Source organism: Triticum urartu, chromosome 7 (assembly GCF_003073215.2).
Source record: "Triticum urartu cultivar G1812 chromosome 7, Tu2.1, whole genome shotgun sequence".
In the NCBI taxonomy this organism is placed as follows: Eukaryota; Viridiplantae; Streptophyta; class Magnoliopsida; order Poales; family Poaceae; genus Triticum; species Triticum urartu.
The window spans coordinates 426,354,419-426,378,171 of record NC_053028.1 but is presented as its reverse complement, the minus strand read 5'-3'; the positions used below and the strand labels follow the sequence as shown (position 1 = coordinate 426,378,171).

The 23,753-nt window shown below is 41.4% G+C and overlaps 1 protein-coding gene across 1 annotated transcript; it reads left to right on the top strand.

Moving 5' to 3' along the window:
* Window positions 1-3,526: 3,526 nt before the first annotated feature.
* Window positions 3,527-23,535, top strand: LOC125518897 (abl interactor homolog). The gene is made up of 6 exons (XM_048683790.1): window positions 3,527-3,691; window positions 3,812-3,958; window positions 4,470-4,674; window positions 21,998-22,435; window positions 23,211-23,293; window positions 23,373-23,535. Exons 1-6 carry the CDS (start codon window positions 3,527-3,529, stop codon window positions 23,406-23,408), a joined length of 1,074 nt encoding a protein of 357 aa, XP_048539747.1. The 3' UTR covers window positions 23,409-23,535.
* Window positions 23,536-23,753: the final 218 nt, after the last annotated feature.

Genomic DNA, 23,753 nt, shown 5'->3' with positions numbered 1-23,753 from the left:
GCTCTTCTCTTATCGCCCGAGCCTAATCTACACTAGCCATGCTGTGATTTCTTCCTCCTGATTCTATTTTTTTTCTTTCTTTCTGGATTCTAGCTCCATCCTTCATCTCAGCTTCAATCTTCCTCTTTTAATTTTGAAACATACCTTTACAAATTTGAGGACGCACTACTAAATAGGGATTGTTTGGTATATGAGGATCTAGTCTTATACTAGCATGTGGTCAATTGTTTGTTCTGATCGACTTACTCCCGCCCTTTCTACGTCTTCCTCTTTTCAATCTCTCTTCTTTCCATACTACGTCTTCCTCTTTTCAGTCTCTCTTTCCAATGTTTTTCCATATCGCTTATTTCCCTTCAATTCCTTCAGAAATCCAAATACTTAGCCAAGCGTGTTGGTGAGGACTTGGGTGGGTGGTCTCAAGGGACTTGAGAGCTTGCTCTCCGTTAAGGGATAGTGTTCGGGAACCTTGGTATGTATCTGACGGGTGATGGATAGTTTGAAGGCAAGGGCTTGGCAAATTCTCCATATTTCCAATGACCAGTGGGTGGCCTATGAGAAGAAATTTGCGAAGGGCAAGGACGGGAAACATGATTTTCGTTCCTGGCCAAGATACTTGGCCCGTCTTCCAATGGCTTGCCATGATTGAGGGGATCGCTACCTATTCTCGTTAAGGTGGCCTCGACTGAAGATATGGTAATCAAAACTGAGATGAGTGTATTGTGGTGTTTAGTACATGCCCCAGATGAGATTCATGGAGTTTGAAGCTTGTGTCACATTGAATGGTAGGACGTGTGCTAGGCGATGTCTAGGGGAGTTCTTTTCTTGAATCCTGAGTCTGGATCAACTGTGTCTAACGAAGACATTGTACATGAAAAAGAGTGTGGCGTACTCTTCGACCCCGGAGGTTGGTATTCCCCTTTGTGGAAGGGAGGTGTGAATTGATGGCTTTCAAATGATACTTTGCGTGAGGCACATCAGTTCATTGTTAGGTTTCAGAGAGGATTCTAGAAGATCACTTGGAGGAGGCTCAGTATTAGACAAATGCATAACCGATGAGGAGAATGTGGCACATGTTAATTGCATTGTTTGGGACATGGTGACGCACAAGGATAATATAGTAAAAGGAGATATACAAAGAGGAATAAGAAGGGGAAAGGTGGGTATGAACAAAAATGGTGTGCCTTTGAATAAAAGGTTTTACATGCTTTTCGCTAGACATGTGGCCGCACCAGTTATGCGAAAAAGGCATGTGTTGTAGTGCTGAAGAGAGAAGATCAAGAATTTGGACCATGGCTAAAGTTTGTTCCACTAATGCAGAGAAGCTTTGAAGATGATGGTTGGTCAGGTGGTTACGAGTGGAAGAGTAGTAGCTGGATCTATAGTCCGGGAGGTCGAGGTACTCATAATTACAAGTTGGGCTTTGGTGGGAGTTCGTCGGACAGTGGAAGCTAGTCTCTCATGGCACAGAGAAAATGGTTTGGGTGCTAGTGTGAACAAGTAAGCCACTGGCGGTGATGATTCTGTGGTTACTAGCCCTTTGAAGTTAAATAATGGTAAAGATAGAAATGAACTGAGCAAGGACGAGGGGGCACGTAAACAATTGGACTTGGGGGGAAACAAGTCTGGATCAAGGCGCGTGGAAGAAAAGAATAAGGGGATAATAGGGGATGAGTTGGAGAAATCGGAACTGAGTGATTTGTCGTGGGACAGGATGAGAGGGGAAGATAAACTTGATGGAGTGGATATTGTGCACTCAACAGAGGTGAAGAATAGTGGGGCAGTGACGGAGGGATCCGGAAACTCAACTAATGACGCTGAAGCAAGGCTGCTGAGTCGGCCATGCAGTCCCCAATGAAGATTGTAGCTTGGAACTGCGAGGGAATGGGGAATAGGCCGACATTTCGTGGTCTTCTGGATCTCCATAAGAGGACCCTGGTATTTTATTTTTGTCAGAGGCCAAGCTCGACAAGAAGAGAACGGAAAAGTTTAGGATGATGTTGAGCATGCCGCATATGTTGGCAAAGGGAAGTGATGGTACTAGTGGCGGATTAGCTATATTCCTGAAGATGACTGTGTAAGTGCATCTAGTACCACCCCTAGTTGGTTTTGGAGTATTGACGACAAACGTGGTTGAGGGACTAATGTGTTTGTGAGATTCACAGGAGAACACAGGTAGAAGTCCCTATTGATTCGGTTTACTTGTCGGAGATGACCCCTAAAAATGTATAAAGACAATGGTGGTTCGTGAAGACATTCACGTCGAAGACAATGGAGTGCGAAGACATAGTTTGTTTCGTAGTTTCATTTTCTATTTCTTGAGTCATAGGAACCACCAAACTGTCAAGTGGGGTCCAAGTAAACAAAGTCAGAAAACTAACGTGATGCTCAACCCAAATCCTATGTCTTCGAGTGAAGACAATGAAAGAAAATCTCATCCAGAGTTGGATGAGTCAGCTTTGCTTGGAGCCCAAGTAAAGCTGCCGCGTGTGTTTGAAATTCGACCGTTGGACATGTGTTGGTTCCTTAGTGACCCAGGGTTATTTCGGGCGTATCATGTCTGGTTGCCTCCTGGCTATAAATAGCCCACCCCCTACACCATAAATTGGCGACTGCTCAGAGTTAGTGCACGACTTTTGTCGTTTGAGAGCAACCCACCTCCGAAGCCTTTGAGAGAGAATCCTTGCAAGGACAAAGCCCAAAACACCCATAGACCAAAGAGTGTTTGGCATCACTGAAGTCTTTCTGTCCGTGTGATTTGAAGACTTATTCCACTTGGAGACTGTGATCTTCCAGTCGGTTAGGCGTCACGTTATGAGGATCCAAGAGTCATTGTGGATTGCCGGTGAACGAAGTCTATGAAGGTTTGGAAGTCTACCGTGAAGACTTACCAGGGTGATTGGGCGAGGACTAAGTGTCCTTAGCTCAAGGGGAATAAGGTGAAGACGCGGTCTTCCGAGTTCAGTCTCATCCTCCCTAACCAGACGTACAGTTGTCACAACAACTGGAACTGGTCTACCAAATCCTTGTCTTTGCCAAGCTACTGGTTCTATTACTTCACCCTTTACTTACTGTTTAGCTTCGTGAAGTCATTGCTTGCTTGTCATTTCTGACTTCACTGTGTGAAGATATTCTCTCTGATTGCACATTTGGCTTCACACTTTCTTCCTATTCCGATCTATTCTACCCAGCAAGTATTTGTCTTCGTGCTATCCTTATAATGTTTCTTTGACTATGGCTTGTCTAGTGTAGTTTATCTTCCGCTGCATACTGTGTAGGTGTTATTTGCTTGCTTGTCTTCGAAGACATTTCAGGTCTTGAAGACTTTCATAAAATCGCCTATTCACCCCCCTCTAGTCGATAACTAGCACTTTCAATTGGTATTAGAGCAAGGTGCTCCCTTGTTTTGTGTGATTCGGTTTAACCACCTGGAGTTTTAGCTATGTCAACTATAGTGATAATCAAAGTCTCCGCCGCGTGCCCCGTCTTCGATGGCACTGATTACCCCGACTAGAAGAATAAGATGCGCATGCATCTTGAATCCATTGACAATGACCTCTGGTATGTCGTCAAGACTGGCGTTCCCAAAGTTGGTGAAGGCGCCGCCGCTGCTGATGTCAAGAGGTTCGCGCAACTAGACTCAATTGCCAAGAACATCATGTATGGTCATCTAACAAAAGGGAAGTATGACCGTGTGAGTGCTCTGGAATCTGCGAAGCTAGTCTAGGACTGGCTGTCCAAGGTCAACGAAGGCATCTCAGCACAGAGAGACTCAAGAATACATGTGCCTCGCAATCTCTTCAACCGATTCAAGAGGAATGACAATGAGAATGTTTATCTCATTTTCAACCGCCTCACTGATATCACAAATAAGCTTCGTGCACTTGGCACCACTGAGATCACCAAGCACGAAGTCGTGAAGAAGCTATTGAGATCGCTTGACAGCTCATTTGACACACTGGTGATCCAAGAACGTCCTGACTTCAAAGATCTTGATCCGTCTGACATACTTGAGAGGCTCAACACACTCGTTCCAACTATCTGAGAAGAGAGATATCTGTGGTCCCAACTATGGCCGATCTCGTGCCTTGAAGGCAAAAGCTGTATCCTCATCTGAAGAATTTGACTGTAGTTTTGATGATCCTGAAGACATAGGCAAAGAGCTAGCAATGCTTGTGAGAAAGTTCAAAAAGTTCTCCAAGAAGAATCACTTCGGAAAATCTTCAAGATCCAGCTCCAAGAATGATGAGGCTTCCACCCGTGACTTCAAGAAGAGAACATGCCACAAATGCAAGAAGCCAGGCCACTACATATTTGAATGTCCTCAATGGGAGAAGGAAACAAAGAAAAAGAAGAAGAGCAAGGAATATGACTCTGATGATAAGAAGAAGAAGAAACCCTCAAAGTCTTCTTCAAAGTCTTCATCTTACAATAAGAGCTCATCTGACAAGGCTCGTGATTTCATTGGCAAGGAAATGGATTCAAAGGAGGAGTCTGCTTTTGAGGAGGCAAAGGTGGAGTCTGTGGAGGAGTCTGATTTAGGCGTGGCAAGCGTGGCTCTAGCTTCGGCATTCGTCGCCAAGTCCATCTTCAACACTGAAGACAATGGTCACGACGCCGATGCTGAAGCTACTAAGGACGATGATTCTACTCCCACCTACTGCTTCATGGCAAGAGGTGCTACGGTAAACTCACGCGATATTTACTTTCAGACCTCCAGTGAAGATGACTCTAAATGCGAATCCAAACCCAACTATAAAACTCTTGCTAAAGTTGCAACTGAACAACAAACAACCATGGAAAATATTCAAAACTTGCTAGACAAAAGTAATGACCTGTTGGACAAGGAAATGAATCGAACTCAATCCTTAATCAAAGACATAAAAAATCTTCATTTTAAGTACGAGGAACTTGAAAGTTGTCATGAAACCCTCTCCGCTACTCATGGGAAGCTTTCCTATGATTATCTTCAAAGGAAGCAAGATCTAGAGAAACTGAGAGCGTCTCATGAAGATCTTCAAAAGGAAAATGACTCACTACTTGCTAACAGATTAGTTCCGCTCAGGAAGATTTTGTGCCACCTAGCCTAAAATGCCTTGAGCGAGAAAATGCTATCTCTATTGCTGAATGTTCTACTGCTTCTGGAATTGCAATATCTTCAACTGTTGATGTGGTAACTAACCCCTCTTCTGAGGATGCCACTACTATTGCTGACGAGAATGCCAGGTTGAAGACATTGCTTGAAACAGACATGTACAAAAGCCTCAAAGGGCATCAGACACTATGTGATGTCCTCAAGAAACATATTCTGAACCGAAACCCTAGAAAAGAGGGTGTTGGTTTCGAGAGGAAAATTAATGTTGATGGCTCTTACTAGAAGCCTGAACAGTACCCCAAAACCACATGGGTTGCTGTGAAAGGCCCTTCAGTGGATCCATCCACCTTATGTGGTTTCACTTGTGCTAACCCTGTTATCATTGATGAGTCATTTGACTCCAACTATAAACTATTCAAGAATCAGAATGGTGAAGTGTTTGCCAGGTTTATTGGAGCTAACTGAAGGAATGGGTCACCTATGAAGAAGATCCGGGTTCCTAAAATTCGTCTTGAGAAGCTTCCCATGAATGTCATCATGACACCACCAGGGAAGAAGACAAACCCCAGATCAAAGGCTTCATATGGCCCAAAGGCTTCATACAGACAGAGGACCTCACAAGGTCACCCTAACGCCAATGTTTTGCAGGGAAACAATCATCAGACTCATGAATATGAGCGTGTTTATTCAAACTGCTATGTTCACAAATCAAAGAACTTTTCTGCATATTCTTTTGAGTACTATTCACCTCCTACAAAACTATTTGCTAGGGCTTCAAAGCCAAAGTTCTCAAATGCTGCACTTAGACTCATTGCTTCTAAGCCACCCCTTGAGATGTGGGTGGTTAAGAAGAATTAACTTCTCTTGCATGGTCGGGTCTCCAGCCAAAAATCATTGACTTCTGAAGACAATGCTGGGGACCTAAAACATCTTGTCGGACGCAAGATAAAATGTCAAAATGGTCTTACCATTTATTTCGTCCATGGATTTCTTGATGAGCATCCCATCTTACCATCCAAGAATCTTACATTTCATAATATTCTTGTTCGTCAAATGTTTCTCCTTCACAATACTCTTTGTGAAGCCTATCCTACTAACTGACTGTAGGGTACAACTCCGAAAGCTACTGAATGGATCATGGACAGTGGATGCACTAACCACATGACTGGTGATCGAAGTCTTCTCATGGATTCTACTCTTCGACCATCTACTAAAAGCTATATCACATTTGCTAACGCTGGTAAAAGCAAGGTATTGGGCCTAGGTAGAGTTGCTATGTCAAAGGATCAACACATGGATAAAGTGATTCCTATTCAATCCCTAGGATACAACTTAATGTCTGTCTCAATGCTTTGTGATCTTGACATGATTGCGATATTCGGAAAAGATCGATGCCTTATGCTAATGGCTTCTGACAAATCTCTAGTCTTCTAAGGTTCTTGAAGAGGTGATCTTGGTAGATTTCTCCGCTGGACCACAATTTGCCGTATGTCTCCTAGCAAAAGCCTCAGAGTGCTATCTTTGGCATTGAAGGCTAGGACATGCGGGCATGAGGAACTTGCACATTCTCATGAAGAAGAAGAAGCACATCATTGGCATCGAGGGCATCAAGTTCAAGAAGGACCATCTATGTGGCGCTTGCGAAGCCGGGAAGATGACTAGGGAAAAACATCCCTCGAAGACAATCATGACGACTTCATGTCCCTTCGAGTTGCTACACATGGACTTATTTGGCCCTACTCACTACTCTACCCTTACTCCAACTACTTATGTTTATGGCTTCGTAATTGTTGATGATTATTCTAGATATACTTGGGTGCACATAATTCTCTACAAGACTGAAGTGCAAGATGTCTTCAGATGATTTGCCATTCGCGCCATGACTAACTATGGCATCAAGATCAAGCACATCAGGAGTGACAATGGCATGGAATTCAAGAACACATGCCTCGACACTTATCTTGATACACTAGTCATCACTCATGAGCTCTCTGCTCCATACACTCCTCAGCAGAATGGCGTCGTGGAGCGCAAGAACAAGACCCTTATTGAGATGGCTCGTATGATGCTTTATGAGTACAAGACTCCAAGAAAGTTCTGGCCTGAAGCCATTGATACTGCATGCCATATCATCAACATAGTTTATCTTCATAAATTCTTCAAGAAGACATCTTATGAACTATTTACTGTAAGAAGCCAAACGTAAGTTATTTCAAAGTCTTCAGTGCCGGGTGCTGGATCAAGGATCCACACCACACTTCCAAATTTGAATCGAAAGCACATGAAGGTTTTATGCTCGGTTACGGAAATGATCTGCACACCTACAGTCTTCAACCTCTTTCAATATAAAGTGGTTGAAATTGTAGATGTGTGATTCGACGAGACTAATGGTTCACAAAGAGAGCACCTGCCAAATGTGCTAGATGAAGCTTCTCCAAGTGAATCTATTAACCTAATGGGTATTGGAGAAATCATACCCACCGAGGAACAGACAAAAAAGGAAATTGTCATTCCAGCTCCTACTCAACGTGAAGACAATGACGAGCCTGAAGACAATGCTGAAGGTGAAGACAATGATCAACAACAGCAAAATCTTCACCCTATCCATCCTCGTGTGGCCAATGAAGTTCATATTGACAAGATAATTGATAGTATCAATGCACCTGGTCCGCTTACTCGATCAAGAGCTACACAACTAGCAAACTTCCATGGGAACTTTGCATTCGTCTCCATATCCGAACCCAAAAAAGTTGATGAAGCCTTCATGGAACCAGAATGGATTCAAACTATGCAGGAAGAGCTTCAACAATTTGAGCTCAACAATGTCTGGGAGCCAAGCACAATATTATTAGCACCAAATGGATCTATCACAACAAACAAGATGAACATGGTCAAGTCGTCAGAAACAAAGCTCGTCTTGTTGCTCAAGGTTACACACAAGTAGTGGGAATTGACTTTGATGGAACCTTTGCTCGTGTGGCTAGGCTTGAAGCCATTCACATACTGCTAGCCTATGCTAACCACAATAACATCTGTATCAAATGGATGTGAAGAGCACTTTCCTCAACGATAAAATTGAAGAAGGAGTATATGTAGCTCAACCACCTGGTTTTGAAGATCCAAAGTATCCTGATATGGTCTACAAGCTCAAAAAGGCATTGTATGGCCTCAAACAAGCACCTCGGGCTTGGTACGACACACTCAAAGACTCCCTGAAGAGCAAAGGCTTTGAAACATGGTTCTCTAGATCCCACTCTCTTCATGAAGATATATGATGGAGAACTGTTTGTATGTCAAATCTATGTGGATGACATTATCTTCGGCTGCACTGACAAAAGATATAGCGATGGGTTTGGGCCTATGATGCGAGAGTAATATTAGATGTCTATAATGGGGGAGCTGAAATTCTTCCTTGGCCTTCAAATCCGTCAACAGAGGAATGACATCTTCATATCACAAGAAAAATACCTCAAAGATTGCCTGAAGGAGTTTGGAATGCAAGACTGCAAAGGGCACACGATGCCAATGCCAACCAAAGGTCAATTGGGCTCTGACGTCAATGGTAAAGAGTTCGAATAAAAGGTATACCACTCCATGATTGGTTATTTATTGTACTTATGTGCATCTAGGCTAGATATAATGCTTAGCGTTTCCATGTGTGCCCGATTCCAAGTGGCACCAAAAGAGTGGCATCACCTCGCGGTGAAGCGAATACATCGATATTTGGCTCACACCCCAATGCTAGGATTATGGTATCCAAAGGGCTCAGAGTTTGATCTAGTTGGATTCTCAGATGCTGATTATGCTGGTGACAAGGTTGATCGCAAGTCTACATCAGGCACATGTCATTTTCTTGGACGATCTCTTGTCTGTTCGTCTTCAAAGATCACTCTCTGCTGCTGAAGCTGAATATATTCCTGCTGGATCTTGTTGTGCTTGATGACCCACAAGTATAGGGGGTCTACCATAGTCCTTTCGATAAGTAAGAGTGTCAAACCCAACGAGGAGCAGAAGGAAATGATAAGAGGTTTTCAGCAAGGTATTCTTTGCAAGCACTGAAATTATCGGTAACAGATAGTTTTGTGATAAGGTAATTTGTAACGAGTAGCAAGTAATAAAAGTAAATAAGGTGCAGCAAGATGGCCCAATCCTTTTTGTAGCGAAGGACAAGGCTGGACAAACTCTTATATGATGTAAAGCGCTCCCGAGGACACATGGGAATTATCGTCAAGCTAGTTTTCATCACGATCATATGATTCACGTTCGGTACTTTGATAATCTGATATGTGGGTGGACCGGTGCTTGGGTACTATCTTACTTGTAAAAGCATCCCACTTATGATTAACCCCTATTGCAAGCATCCGCAACTACAACAAAAGTATTAAGGTAAACCTAACCATAGCATGAAACATATGGATCCAAATCAGCCCCTTACGAAGCAACGCATAAACTAGGGTTTAAGCTTCTGTCACTCTAGCAACCCATCATCTACTTATTACTTCCCAATGCCTCCCTCTAGGCCCAAACAATGGTGAAGTGTCATGTAGTCGACATTCACATGACACCACTAGAGGGATGACAACATACATCTCATCAAAATATCGAACGAATACCAAATTCACATGACTACTAATAGCAAGACTTCTCCCATGTCCTCAGGAACAAACGTAACTACTCACAAAGCATATTCATGTTCATAATCAGAGGGGTATTAATATGAATAATGGATCTGAACATATGATCTTTCACCAAGTAAACCAACTAGCATCAACTACAAGGAGTAATCAACACTACTAGCAACCCACAGGTACCAATCTGAGGTTTGGATACAAAGATTGGATACAAGAGATGAACTAGGGTTTGAGAGGAGATGGTGCTGGTGAAGATGTTGATGGAGATTGACCCCCTCCCGATGAGAGGATCGTTGGTGATGACGATGGTGATGATTTCCCCCTCCCGGAGGGAAGTTTCCCCGGCAGAACAGCTCCGCTGGAGCCCTAGATTGGTTCCGCCAAGGTTCCGCCTCGTGGCGGCGGAGTCTCGTCCCGAAAGCTTGCTTATGATTTTTCCTCGACGAAAGACTTGATATAGCAGAAGATGGGCATCAGAGGGCCACCAGGGAGCCCACGAGGCAGGGGGGCGCCCCCACCCTCGTGGCCAGGGTGTGGCCCCCCTCTGGAACTTTTTGCGCTCAGTATTTTTTATATATTCTGGAAATAGCCTCCGTGAAGTTTCAGGACTTTTGGAGCTGTGCAGAATAGGTCTCTAATATTTTCTCCTTTTCCAGCCCTGAATCCCAGCTGCCGGCATTCTCCCTCTTTATGTAAAACTTGTAAAATAAGAGAGAATAGGCATAAGTATTGTGACATAATGTGTAATAACAGCCCATAATGCAATAAATATCGATATAAAAGCATGATGCAAAATGGACGTATCAACTCCCCCATGCTTAGACCTCGCTTGTCCTCAAGCGAAAGCCAAAATTGAAAAATATGTCCACATGTTTAGAGATAGAGGTGTCGATAAAAAAATACGGACATGAGGGCATCATGATCATTCTTAGAACATCAACATATTTTTCTCATATAATATCTTATGCTAAAGTAACAATTCAATCACAATTTCAAGTATGAATCATAAACTTCATTGAGAACCAATAAACTCTAATCTCAGTCATTGAGGCAATTGCAATTTATCATAACATAGGAAAGAGTCAATATAAGAGCTTTTCAGCATGTCCACATACTCAACCATCTTTTAGTCTTTTACAATTGCTAACACTCACGCAATATTTATGGGTATGAAGTTTTAATCGGACAAGAGAAAGATAGGGGCTTATAGTTTTGCCTCCCAACGTTTTACCTCAAGGGTAATGTCAACAATAATAGTTCATGAAGACTCACATCCAATTAGCTATATATATCAGGATCTTTCCAACATATTATGCTTGCCAAAGGATAAAATGTAAAAAGGAAAGGTGAAGATCACCATGACTCTTATGTAAGGTAGAAGATAAAAGTAAAATATAGGCCCTTCACATAGGGAATCAGTGGTTGTCATGCGCTTTTATGGTTGGATGCACGGAATCTTAATGCAAAAGAACGTCACTTTATATTGCCACTTGTGATATGGACCTTTATTATGCAGTCCGTCGCTTTTATTTCTTCCATATCACAAGATCGTATAAAGCTTATTTTCTCCGCACTAATAAGTCATACATATTTAGAGAGAAATTTTTATTGCTTGCACCGATGACAACTTACTTGAAGGATCTTACTCAATCCATAGGTAGATATGGTGGACCCTCATGGTAAAACTGGGTTTAGGGTTATTTGGAAGCACAAGTAGTATCTCTACTTGGTGCGAAGAAATTGGCTAGCATGAGAGGGAAATGCAAGCTCAACATGTTGGATGATCCATGACAATATAATTTATCTCAGATGTAAGAAAACATAACCCATCACGTTGTCTTCCTTGTCCAACGTCAACTCTTAGCATGTCATACTTTAATGAGTGCTCACCATCATAAAAGATGTCCAAGATAGTATATTTATATGTGAACCTCTCTTTCTTTATTACTTCCTATTAATTGCAACGAGGACCAAAACTATGTTTGTCAACTCTCAACAACTTTTATTCATCATACTCTTTATATGTGAGGTCATTACTTTCCATAAGATCCATATGATCTCTTTGTTTCTTTTTATTCTTTCTCTTTTTATTTTATTTAATTCCCTCAAGACCATAGAAAAATAATCAAGCCCTTGACTCAACACTAATCTTTATTATATATAGCTCATGGACTCGATTACATACAGGGATCATAAAGCAAAACTCACAACTAGATCATACTAAAACTTTATTCTACTAGATCAAGATATTACTAAAAGGATCGAACTAAGAAAAATAGTAAAGGTAAAAAGTGATGGTGATACGATACCGGGGCACTCCCCCAAGCTTGGCAGTTGCCAAGGGGAGTGCCCATACCAGATACTCAGTTCTTCTTTGTTGGTGAAGAAGGTGGAGTTGTTGATGATGGATAGTCGCACATCAAGCGTAGGAGGTCCTCCAACTTGCAGATAATGCCCTTGAGTGCGATGATATGCTCCTTCAACAAAATATTTTCACGTGTGAGATACTTGTTTTGTATACGGGCTAACTCAATCATCTTGAAAGCCTCGATCTTAGTTGGGGTAAGAAGATTGTGATCAAGTTGAAGGATGTCTTCTTCTGCCGGAGCTTAGTCCTCCGTGGTCTTCTTGATCCCTTCATCCTTGTTGATCTCCATAGGTTCTTCCCTCTTCAGCTCTATCTTCATTAGCCAAGCATCGTTGTCACCATTGTTGGAGGAGGGAGACGACATAATGCCTGGCCTTGACAACCCTGACAGAAAACAACTCAAAACAAAGACAAGAGATATTTGCGTGATACGATGGTCAAAACCTTCGGGAGATTATATAATGAATTTTTACCGACCAAAAGAAGTATCTTGCAAGAAAACGGAGTCCGGAGAGCACACGAGGTGCCCACAAGGAAGTGGGGCATGCCCAGGGGGTAGGGCGCGCCTCCCACCCTCGTGGGAGCCTCGTGTCCTTTCCGGTCTGCTTCTTATTTTTCTATTTTTCTAAATATTCCAAAACGGAGAAAAATTGCCATTAGAACTGTTTTGGAGTTGGTTTACTTACCGTACCACATACCTATTCCTTTTCGGAGTCTGAAACGTTCTGGAAAGTGTCCCTTATGTATTCCTCCGGGGTTACGGTTTCAATAATATTAGTTTCAACATTTATAGGATTACCTAAGATATATTGTTTGATTCTTTGACCGTTCACCACCCTCGGATTTATGCCTTCAAAGTTGTTGATTTTTATGGTACCGGAACGATAGACCTCCTCGATAACATAAGGACCTTCCCATTTAGAGAGAAGTTTGCCTGCAAAAAAAATCTTCAACGAGAGTTGTATAACAATACATAATCACCTACATTAAACTCACGCTTTTGTATCCTTTTATCATGCCATCTTTTAACTTTTTCTTTAAACAGCTTGGCATTTTCATAAGCCTGGGTTCTCCATTCATCTAGTGAGCTAATGTCAAATAACCTCTTCTCACCGGCAAGTTTGAAATCATAGTTGAGCTCTTTAATGGCCCAGTATGCCTTATGTTCTAGTTCAAGAGGTAAGTGACATGCTTTACCATAAACCATTTTATACGGAGACATACCCATAGGATTTTTGTATGCAGTTCTATAGGCCCATAATGCATCATCAAGTTTCTTGGACCAATTCTTTCTAGATCTATTAACAGTCTTTTGCAAAATTAATTTGAGCTCTCTGTTACTCAATTCTACTTGACCGCTAGACTGTGGGTGATAAGGAGATGCAATTCTATGATTAACGTCATACTTAGCAAGCATTTTACGAAAGGCACCATGAATAAAATGTGAACCACCATCAGTCATTAAATATCTAGGGACTCCAAACCTCAGGAAAATAACTTCTTTAAGCATCTTAATAGAGGTGTTATGATCAGCACTACTAGTTGGAATAGCTTCTACCCACTTAGTAACGTAATCAACAACGACTAAAATATGTGTATACCCATTAGAGGAAGGAAAATGTCCCATATAATCAAAGCCCCAAACATCAAATGGTTCAATAACAAGTGAATAATTCATATGCATTTCTTGACGTCTACTAATATTACCAATTCTTTGACATTCATCACAAGACAAGACAAACTTACGGGCATCCTTGAAGAGAGTAGGCCAATAAAAACCGGATTGCAATACCTTATGTGCAGTTCTATCTCCAGCATGGTGTCCTCCATAAGCCTCGGAGTGACATTTGCATAGGATTTGTTCCTGTTCATGCTCAGGTACACAACATCTAATAACACCATCTACTCCTTCTTTATAAAGATGTGGGTCATCCCAAAAGTAATGTCTCAAGTCATAGAAGAACTTTTTCTTTTGCTGGTGTGTGAAACTAGGTGGTATGAATTTAACAACAATATAATTAGCATAATCAGTATACCATGGAGCAGTTCAAGAAGCATTTATGACATTTAATTGTTCATCAGGAAAGCTATCATCAATAGGTAGTGGGTCATCAAGAACATTTTCTAACCTAGACAAGTTGTCCGCAACGGGGTTCTCAGCTCCCTTTCTATCAATAATATGCAAATCAAATTCTTGTAGCAAGAGAACCCATCTAATAAGTCTAGGTTTAGCATCTTTCTTTTTCATAAGGTATTTAATAGCAGCATGATCAGTGTGAATAGTCACTTTAGAATCAACAATATAAGGTCTAAACTTATCACAAGCAAATACAATTGCTAAGAATTCCTTTTCAGTGGTAGCATAATTTCTCTGGGCGTTGTCTAGAGTTTTACTAGCATATTGAATAACATTTAATTTCTTATCAACTCTTTTCCCTAGAACATCACCTACAACATAATCACTAGCATCACACATAATTTCAAAGGGTAAATTCCAATCAGATGGCTGAACAATAGGTGCAGAAATCAATGCTTTCTTAAGTATTTCAAATGCTTCTACACAATCATCATCAAAGACAAAAGGAATATCTTTTTGTAATAGATTAGTCAGAGGACGATAAATTTTTGAGAAGTCCTTAATGAACCTCCTATAAAAACCAGCGTGACCGAGGAAGCTTCTTATACCTTTAATGTCCTTGGGACATGGCATCTTCTCAATAGCATCAACTTTAGCTTTATCAACTTCAATACCTCTTTCACAAATTTTATGCCCCAAGACAATACCTTCATTAGCCATAAAGTGGCATTTCTCCCAATTCAGGACAAGATTAGTTTCTTCACATCTCTGCAAAACTCGATCAAGATTGCTTAAGCAATCATCAAAAGAGGATCCATAAACGGAGAAATCATCCATGAAAACCTCACATATCTTTTCACAAAAGTCAGAGAATATAGCCATCATGCATCTTTGAAAGGTAGCAGATGCATTACATAAACCAAAAGGCATACGTCTATAAGCAAAGTACCAAAAGGGCAAGTAAAAGTGGTCTTTGATTGATCATCAGCCGACACAAGTATTTGGGAGAAGCCAGAGTAACCATCTAGAAAGCAAAAATGTGCATGCTTGGATAATCTTTCTAGCATTTGATCAATAAAAGGTAAGGGGTAACGATCTTTTTAGTAGCCTTATTTAATTTGCGGAAATCAATTACCATCATATAACCCGTAATAATTCTTTGCGGAATCAATTCATCTTTATCATTAGGAACAACAGTAATACCTCCCTTCTTAGGGACACAATGGACAAGACTTACCCACTAACTATCAACAACGGGATAAATTATACCTGCCTCAAGGAGCTTTAATATTTCCTTTCTTACCACTTCTTTCATCTTAGGATCCAGCCGTCGTTGATGATCAATAACTGGTTTGGTGTCTTCCTCCAAATTTATTTTGTGTTGACATAGAGTGGGACTAATGCCCTTAAGATCATCAAGAGTATATCCAATAGCAGTACGGTGCTTCTTCAGAGTTTTCAATAATCTCTCTTCTTCCTTCTTTGAAAGGTTAGCACTAATAATAACAAGATATATATTGTCTTTTCATCAAGATAAGCATATTTAAGAATATCAGGTAATTGTTCAAGCTCAAACACGGGATCACCCTTGGGTGGAGGAGGATTCCATAGGATTTCAACAGGAAAATTGTGTTTCAAAATAGGTCCCTGTTTAAAGAATACTTCATCTATTTCCCTTCTTTCATTCATGAACATATCATTTTCATGGTCTAGCAAATATTGTTCTAATGGATCAGTAGGAGGCACGACAATAGAAGCAAGACCAATAATTTCATCTTTACTAGGCAATTCTTTATCATGGGGTTGTCTACGAAATTTAGCAAAATTAAACTCATGAGACATATCCCCTAAACCAACAGAAACAATATCCTTATTGCAGTCTATCTTAGCCTTGAAAGTATTCAAGAAGGGTCTACCAAATATAATGGGACAAAAGCTATCTTGAGGGGAACCAAGAACAAGAAAATCAGCAGGATATTTAGCCTTTCCACACTAGACTTCAACATCTCTAACAATCCCAATTGGTGAAATAGTATCTTTGTTAGCAAGCTTAATGGTAACATCAATACCTTCTATCTCAGCTAGTGCAATATCATGCATAATTTCTTTGTATAAGGAAATAAGTATTGCACTGGCATTAGCACCCATATCATACAAGCCATGATAACAATGTTCTCCTATTTTAACAGAAATAACAGGCATGCCTACCACAGGTCTATGCTTATCCTTAGCACCAGGTTTAGCAATTCTAGCAGTCTCATCACATAAGTAAATAACCTGCCCATCAATATTATCGGCCAAGAGATCTTTAACCAGAGCAACATTAGATTCAACTTTAACTTTCTCATGGGGTTTAGGTGTCTTAATATTGCTTTTGTTGACCACAGTTGAAGCTTTAGCATGATTCTTTATTCTAACACGGAAAGGTGGTTTCTCAACATAAGCAGTAGGAACAATAGGATCATTATAAGTGATAGTCTTTTCTTCAACTTTAATAGGTGCAACTACTTTTACTTCAATGGGAGGATTATATTTAAACCACTTCTCCTTAGGGAGATCAACATGAGTAGCAAAGGATTCACAGAAAGAAGCTACTATCTCAGAGTCAAGTCCATATTTAGTGCTAAATTTACGGAAAACATCGGTATCCATAAAAGATTTAACACAATCAAACTTAGGTGTTATACCTGACTCCTTACCTTCGTCGAGATCCCAATCTTCAAAGTTGCGTTTAATTCTCCAATAAATTCCATTTGTATTCAATAGTCTTCATCATAAAGGAACCAATACAAGAAGTATCGAGCATGGAGCGATTGTTGTTAGAAAGTCGGGCATAAATTTTTTGAATAATCATTTCTTTTGAGAGCTCATGATTGGGGCATGAATATAACATTGACTTAAGCCTCCCCCAAGCTTGAGCGATGCTTTCTCCTTCGCGAGGCTAAAAATTATATATATAATTACGATCACGATGAACAAGATGCATAGGATAAACCTTCTGATGGAATTCCAATTTCAACCGTTTGTAGTCCCATGATCCCGTATCATCACATAGCCTATACCATGTTAATACATATCCCTTCAAAGATAAAGGGAAGACCTTCTTCTTGATAACATCATTGGGCATACCTGCAAGCTTAATTAATCCACAAACTTCATCCACATAGAGTAAGTGTAAGTCGGGATGCAATGTTCCATCTCCTGCAAAAGGATTAGCTAGCAGTTTGTCTATCATACCCGAAGGAATTTCAAAGTAAACATTTTCATTTTTAGTAGGTTGAGTAGGTTGAGGAGCAACTATTTGCTCTACCGGTTGGGGTGAAGATACCCCGAACAAGCCCCTCAAAGGATTACTTTCCATAGTAACAAGTGACAGTAAATTTCAGCACACTATATAATTTTTTCCTTACCAACTTCCACCTACCAAAGGCGCTTCACTCCCCGGCAACGGTGCCAGAAAAAAGTCTTGATGACCCACAAGTATAGGGGATCTATCGTAGTCCATTTGATAAGTAAGAGTGTCGAACCCAATAAGGAGCAGAAGGAAATGATAAGCGGTTTTCAACAAGGTATTCTCTGCAAGCACTGAAATTATCGGTAACAGATAGTTTTGTGATAAGGTAATTTGTAACGAGTAGCAAGTAATAAAAGTACATAAAGTGCATCAAGATGGCTCAATCCTTTTTGTAGCAAAGGACAAGCTTGGACAAACTCTTATATGATGTAAAGCGCTCCCGAGGACACATGGGAATCATCGTCAAGCTAGTTTTCATCACGATCATATGATTCACGTTTGATACTTTGATAATCTGATATGTGGGTGGACCGGTGCTTGGGTACTGTCCTTTCTAGGACAAGCATACCACTTATGATTAACCCCTATTGCAAGCATCCGCAACTACAACAGAAGTATTAAGGTAAACCTAACCATAGCATGAAACATATGGATCCAAATCAGCCCCTTACGAAGCAACACATAAACTAGGGTTTAAGCTTCTGTCACTCTAGCAACCCATCATCTACTTATTACTTCCCAATGCCTCCCTCTAGGCCCAAACAATGGTGAAGTGTCATGTAGTCGACGTTCACATGACACCACTAGAGGGATGACAACATACATCTCATCAAAATATCGAACGAATACCAAATTCACATGACTACTAATAGCAAGACTTCTCCCATGTCCTCAGGAACAAACGTAACTATTCACAAAGCATATTCATGTTCATAATCAAAGGGGTATTAATATGCATAATGGATCTGAACATATGATCTTCCACCAAGTAAACCAACGAGCATCAACTACAAGGAGTAATCAACACTACTAGCAACCCACAGGTACCAATCTGAGGTTTGGATACAAGAGATGAACTAGGGTTTGAGAGGAGATGGTGCTGGTGAAGATGTTGATGGAGATTGACCCCCTCCCGATGAGAGGATTGTTGGTGATGACGATGGTGATGATTTCCCCCTCCCGGAGGGAAGTCTCCCCGGCAGAATAGCTCCGCTGGAGCCCTAGATTGGTTCCGCCAAGGTTCTGCCTCGTGGCGGCGGCGTCTCATCCCGAAAGCTTGCTTATGATTTTTTCCTCGACGAAAGACTTGATATAGCAGAAGATGGGCATCGGAGGGCCACCAGGGAGCCCACGAGGCAGGGGGCGCGCCCCCACCCTCGTGGCCAGGGTGTGGCCCCCCTCTAGAACTTCTTGCACTCTGTATTTTTTATATATTCTGGAAATAGCCTCCGTGAAGTTTCAGGACTTTTGGAGCTGTGCAGAATAGGTCTCTAATATTTGCTCCTTTTCCAACCCTGAATCCCAGCTGCCGGCATTCTCCCTCTTTATGTAAACCTTATAAAATAAGAGAGAATAGGCATAAGTATTGTGACATAATGTGTAATAGCAACCCATAATGCAATAAATATCAATATAGAAGCATGATGCAAAATGGACGTATCAGTACTTAGCTTCTCTAGATGAAGCAAACTCTCAAGGACTATGGCATCAACATGAAGAAGGTGCCCCTCTACTGCGACAACGAAAGCACCATCAAGAGTGCTCACAATCCAGTCCAGCACTCGAAGACAAAGCACATTCAGATCCATCATCACTTCCTCAGAGACCATGGGTTGAAGGAAGACATTGATATCATTCACGTCAACATTGAAGAGCAATTAGAAGATATCTTCACAAAGTCCTTGGATGAGAAAAAGTTTTGCAAGCTGTGGTGTGAGCTAAATATCTTAGAATCCTCGAATGTCCTGTGATTGGACACATATCCTAACGCTTATACATGTTGATGACTTAGGTGCACAATACACAAAGTAACAAATGTCTTCAAATCATGAAGACATACACTCTAAGTGTGAATACATTAATGCTGAATTTGACTTCGGAGCGCCACGATAATTGTGCGCCGTGTCTGGGTCTAATACTTCCTATACGGTGGGTAATGTCACCACCCATCTTTCTTGTAGATTTATGTTGGGCGTCATATTGCATTATCTTCAAAATTGATTTGTCTTCAACATAGGTTATCTTCATGATTTATCTTCACAATGTTTGATTTGGACTTCATATATATATATATATATAGATAAAATTGTGTCTACCATAGCTTGCCACAGAACTAGTTAAGTGTCCCTAAACTTTTAACGGTTCAAAAGTTATCAAAAAATATAAAATAAATATGGGAGCATCTCTCTAATGTAATAAGATGATCCAACGGAGGGATTGTCAAAATATGCATTTATGTGTCCTAGCCAAAAATAATAAGCATTTCAGCTCACTGCGACATAAATATATACTGAACTATTTGTTTTTTTGTCCAGGACACATACAGTCGTATTTCTTTAATCCCTCCGTTGGATCATGTTATATTATAGGTGTGCTGGTTCAGTATTTTTTTCAGAATTTTTGAGAACTTTTGCACCGTTGAAACCCTTAATTAGTTCTGTGGCAAGCACTTGTAGAAAATCCTATATATTGTTTTTGGTCCGTCGTCGTCTGTCCACTTTGCTCATGTTTTTTCTCTATACCCGAGGTGGTACTAATCTCCTGGGAGCAAAAAATACATTGACTAGCACACAACCAACTAAACTAGCAGGCTGCTTGTTAAACAGTTGGCCCATAAGAATTATATTGTCCCACATCGCTGCTTTATACAAAATACCACTAACTTATATATGTCTACCAGTTGATAACAATAAGCGGACTAGGGAGATAGACCAACAGAAATTATGGAGACGGATTTAAACCGGCTCATGGAAAAGAGAGAGACCGGAAGAGAACTAAGGAAGAGAGAGGAGATCAAATTATGGGATTATGGGAGAGAATTAATGGGAGAGAGAGGCTGGGAGAAAATTGTGGGATTATGGGAGATAATTAATGGGAGAGAGAGGCCAGTAGAAAATTGTGCGATTATGTGATAAAATTAAGGAGAGAGAGAAGAGAAAATTGTGGGATTATGAGAGAGAATTATGGCATTATGGGATAGAAGGAATTAATGAGAGTGAGACCGAAATTAAACTGCTCATGCTGCACGCGCTCATGCACGCATCACGCCTGGTGCTGGTCAATTTTTCTGGAGTAATGGCCAATTTACATCGCCGGCCGTATGATAGTCATAATTTTCTTTGCATTGAAAAAAGGTGTCTTACTTTTGCTAATCATACAGTCTAAAACAAACTCTCCCGGCGCATCAACTACATCGCATCCGAGGCAGCTTTGACGACGGCCCCCCAGAGGGATCTCATATATTGTGTTTGTTTGGTGCTATCCGGTTTTAACCAAAGATGGATTTGATTTGGTACTATTTCTTTGTCCTCAACGGACTGGTACTAGAGTCTTGCATAAACAATCTTAGACTAATATATATAAATCAGTTAGCACACACACGGCAATATGCGACTGCATAATAAATCATCGACACCAAAACACATACAATTAAAAGTCATGGTCATACAGTGTGCAATGAAGTTGTTGTTCTGGACCAGGAAGATGACATGATTAATGTCCTTGAAAATGAACACGTTGAAGGTGGAATGGAGGAACAATTACATCTAGGTAAATTTACTTCAACTAAAGAGTTGGGCGTAGGACATTTTCATTTTCTGATCTCAGTAACTTATTAGGATGGTTAATTTGCCGGTGTGATAGGCTTCATCATTATGCATATATGATCCGGTCTTCAACGTTGCACTAAAGTCGGACAAAAAATGTTGTGTGTATACCAATGCCCTTACTTCAATATCATTTTTTATTTCCTAAATTGCATCCAAGAAAACATGACACTCTCAACACATCTACCGACATTGGTTGACTTATTCATGCTTATTTCTAAACTTTTTTTAGGGGTATTACACTAAAAATATATTATTTAAACAAAAAAATATAGTAAACAAAAGTACCTTACTTTATTATTAAGATAAGATAGCTTGGGTAATTACGACATTGCAATATCTTACCACCATGATTATAATATGGGCACTATCTTGGTTTAAGGTAGTAATGTAAAGCATCTAACTTACTAACAAACTCAGGTCATAACATTAAGTGATAGGTATGTATTATGCAATCACTCTTATGTGTTTGTTCTCATTTAAACCCTTCATGTCTAGAAGAAAACTAACCAACTTCTTCATTTTATTTTATGTACTATTGAGATAGGTGTGTATGATAAAAAGTTTCTCCCATTGCAACGTATGAGCATGTTTCCTAGTATATATATATATCACTATTATGATCACATGATCATAATAGTTATTCTGATCCTGATCGCCCCCTATATAGAGCGATTAGATGTTCCCGAACTCGAATAACACAATATCAGAAAACTTAAAAAAGGAAAAAACACCCCCCGGCGTCCCCACCTCCCGACCTCCACCAACCCCCGCGACCGCCCCAATCCCCCGACGCCCACCAGCCCTGCGTGCCGCGCCGCCACCCCCTCCTTCTGGCGCCCCGTCGGCCCGCCTCCTCCGTCGTGCCGCCACCCCGCCTCCTCCTGGCGACCCCTCCCACACGGCGAGCTGGGCAAGCTCTTTCTTCTTTGAGCACGGCTGTTTCCAGCCGCCTTCAACAGCCGCGACCCGCTGGATCCGATGGATGCTCACGTGTGGGAGCGATGCTGCTCCGGCGGGCTCCTTCTTCCTCGAGCGTGGCATGTCGATAACAGTCTCCTTGTTCTCGTTCCCTCCTCCATCCCCGAGCACGACTTCGACGAGCCCCGGTGAAGCGCCCCGCTGCCGACCAGGATCCCCCACCAAAGGTACCTTCCTTCCCCTTGCTTCTACCGCGGTTGCCGCATCTCCCTGCTTCAACCTCTGTGTCGCCGTGCCCTGGGATACATCCGCCGCCGTCCCTGGATCCTCCCACGCCACCACCCCACTGTCCTCCGACACCACAGGCGTGGCCTAGGCGCACCGGAGCCCAGGGGCGAAATTGGGCCTGGGGCAACCGGGGCTACAGGCGTGGCCCAACTAGCACCTAAACATATAGTTGCCAATATTTGAGAATTTGTTATACATAGAAGCCCAGCCCCAGGCTTCACATCGGCCTCACGTACACGTACAAGGCTTCAGCCCATTAGCCCCACTCCAGTCCATCGATCGGAGCAGAAAACCAATCGCGGACTGCAAGTTGACCATTCGATCTGTCGCTCATTCGTCAAGAAAAAGAAAATCCCTCTCCGATCGGCAACAGAGAAACCCCCGCCTCGCTCGGCTGCGCTGCGCGCCTGCGCCGCCACCCTCGTCAGTTATCAACTCGCGATTCCCCGCCACGCCGGCCGCCGGATCCGGCGTCCTAGCCACCTGCCTCTCCTTCTGATCTTCTCCAAATATTGAAATTACAGTGCACACACACTGCCGCACAGGTAATATGTACACTGTATCATCCAATTCTTTCCCTAGTTCCTTCATATTAGGCAAACTCAGTGAATTGATGCTGTTAAATTATATTACTTAGTCAGTTTTATTTCATGGTCATCAGGAGATTAGAAATCCAAGATGATGAGGAACCGTTCAATTAAATCTTTTTTCCAGGATTGAGGATATTAAGATTATTTGGTGCTATCAAAAAAATGAGGAAACGCAAAGGGCTACAACCTCTTGCATTCACGATAATGGTAATATTATGCTCTTCTTTTGTAAAAATTCATATGAACAATTGACTTAGTCTTTAAATACTCGATTTTATGTTTGCAGCTCCCGGTCCTTCTACTATCGCTGGTGAAGAAATGATGGCCTCGAATTAAGCAAATCTTCAATAATTTGGTACCAAACAATGTTTGCAATGATGCACTTTATTAAACTATTTGTTTTACATGATTTCCTCTCGTGAAATAATGAAATTATATTTTGTTTTTAATGTGAATTTGTGGCATACCCCCAACACATATTGGCGTGCGTGATATTTGTCGTAATGTTTAGTCAGTTAGGGCCTGTTTGGTAATCCACCAGCTCCACGAAATATCCAGAATATGTGGAGCACCTATTTCCCCGCTCTGTAAATTTGAACTACAGCCCGCTCCGCTCCGGAGCAGAGTTGTGGAGCGGAGGGACTCCAAACAGGCACTTAGTTTTCCC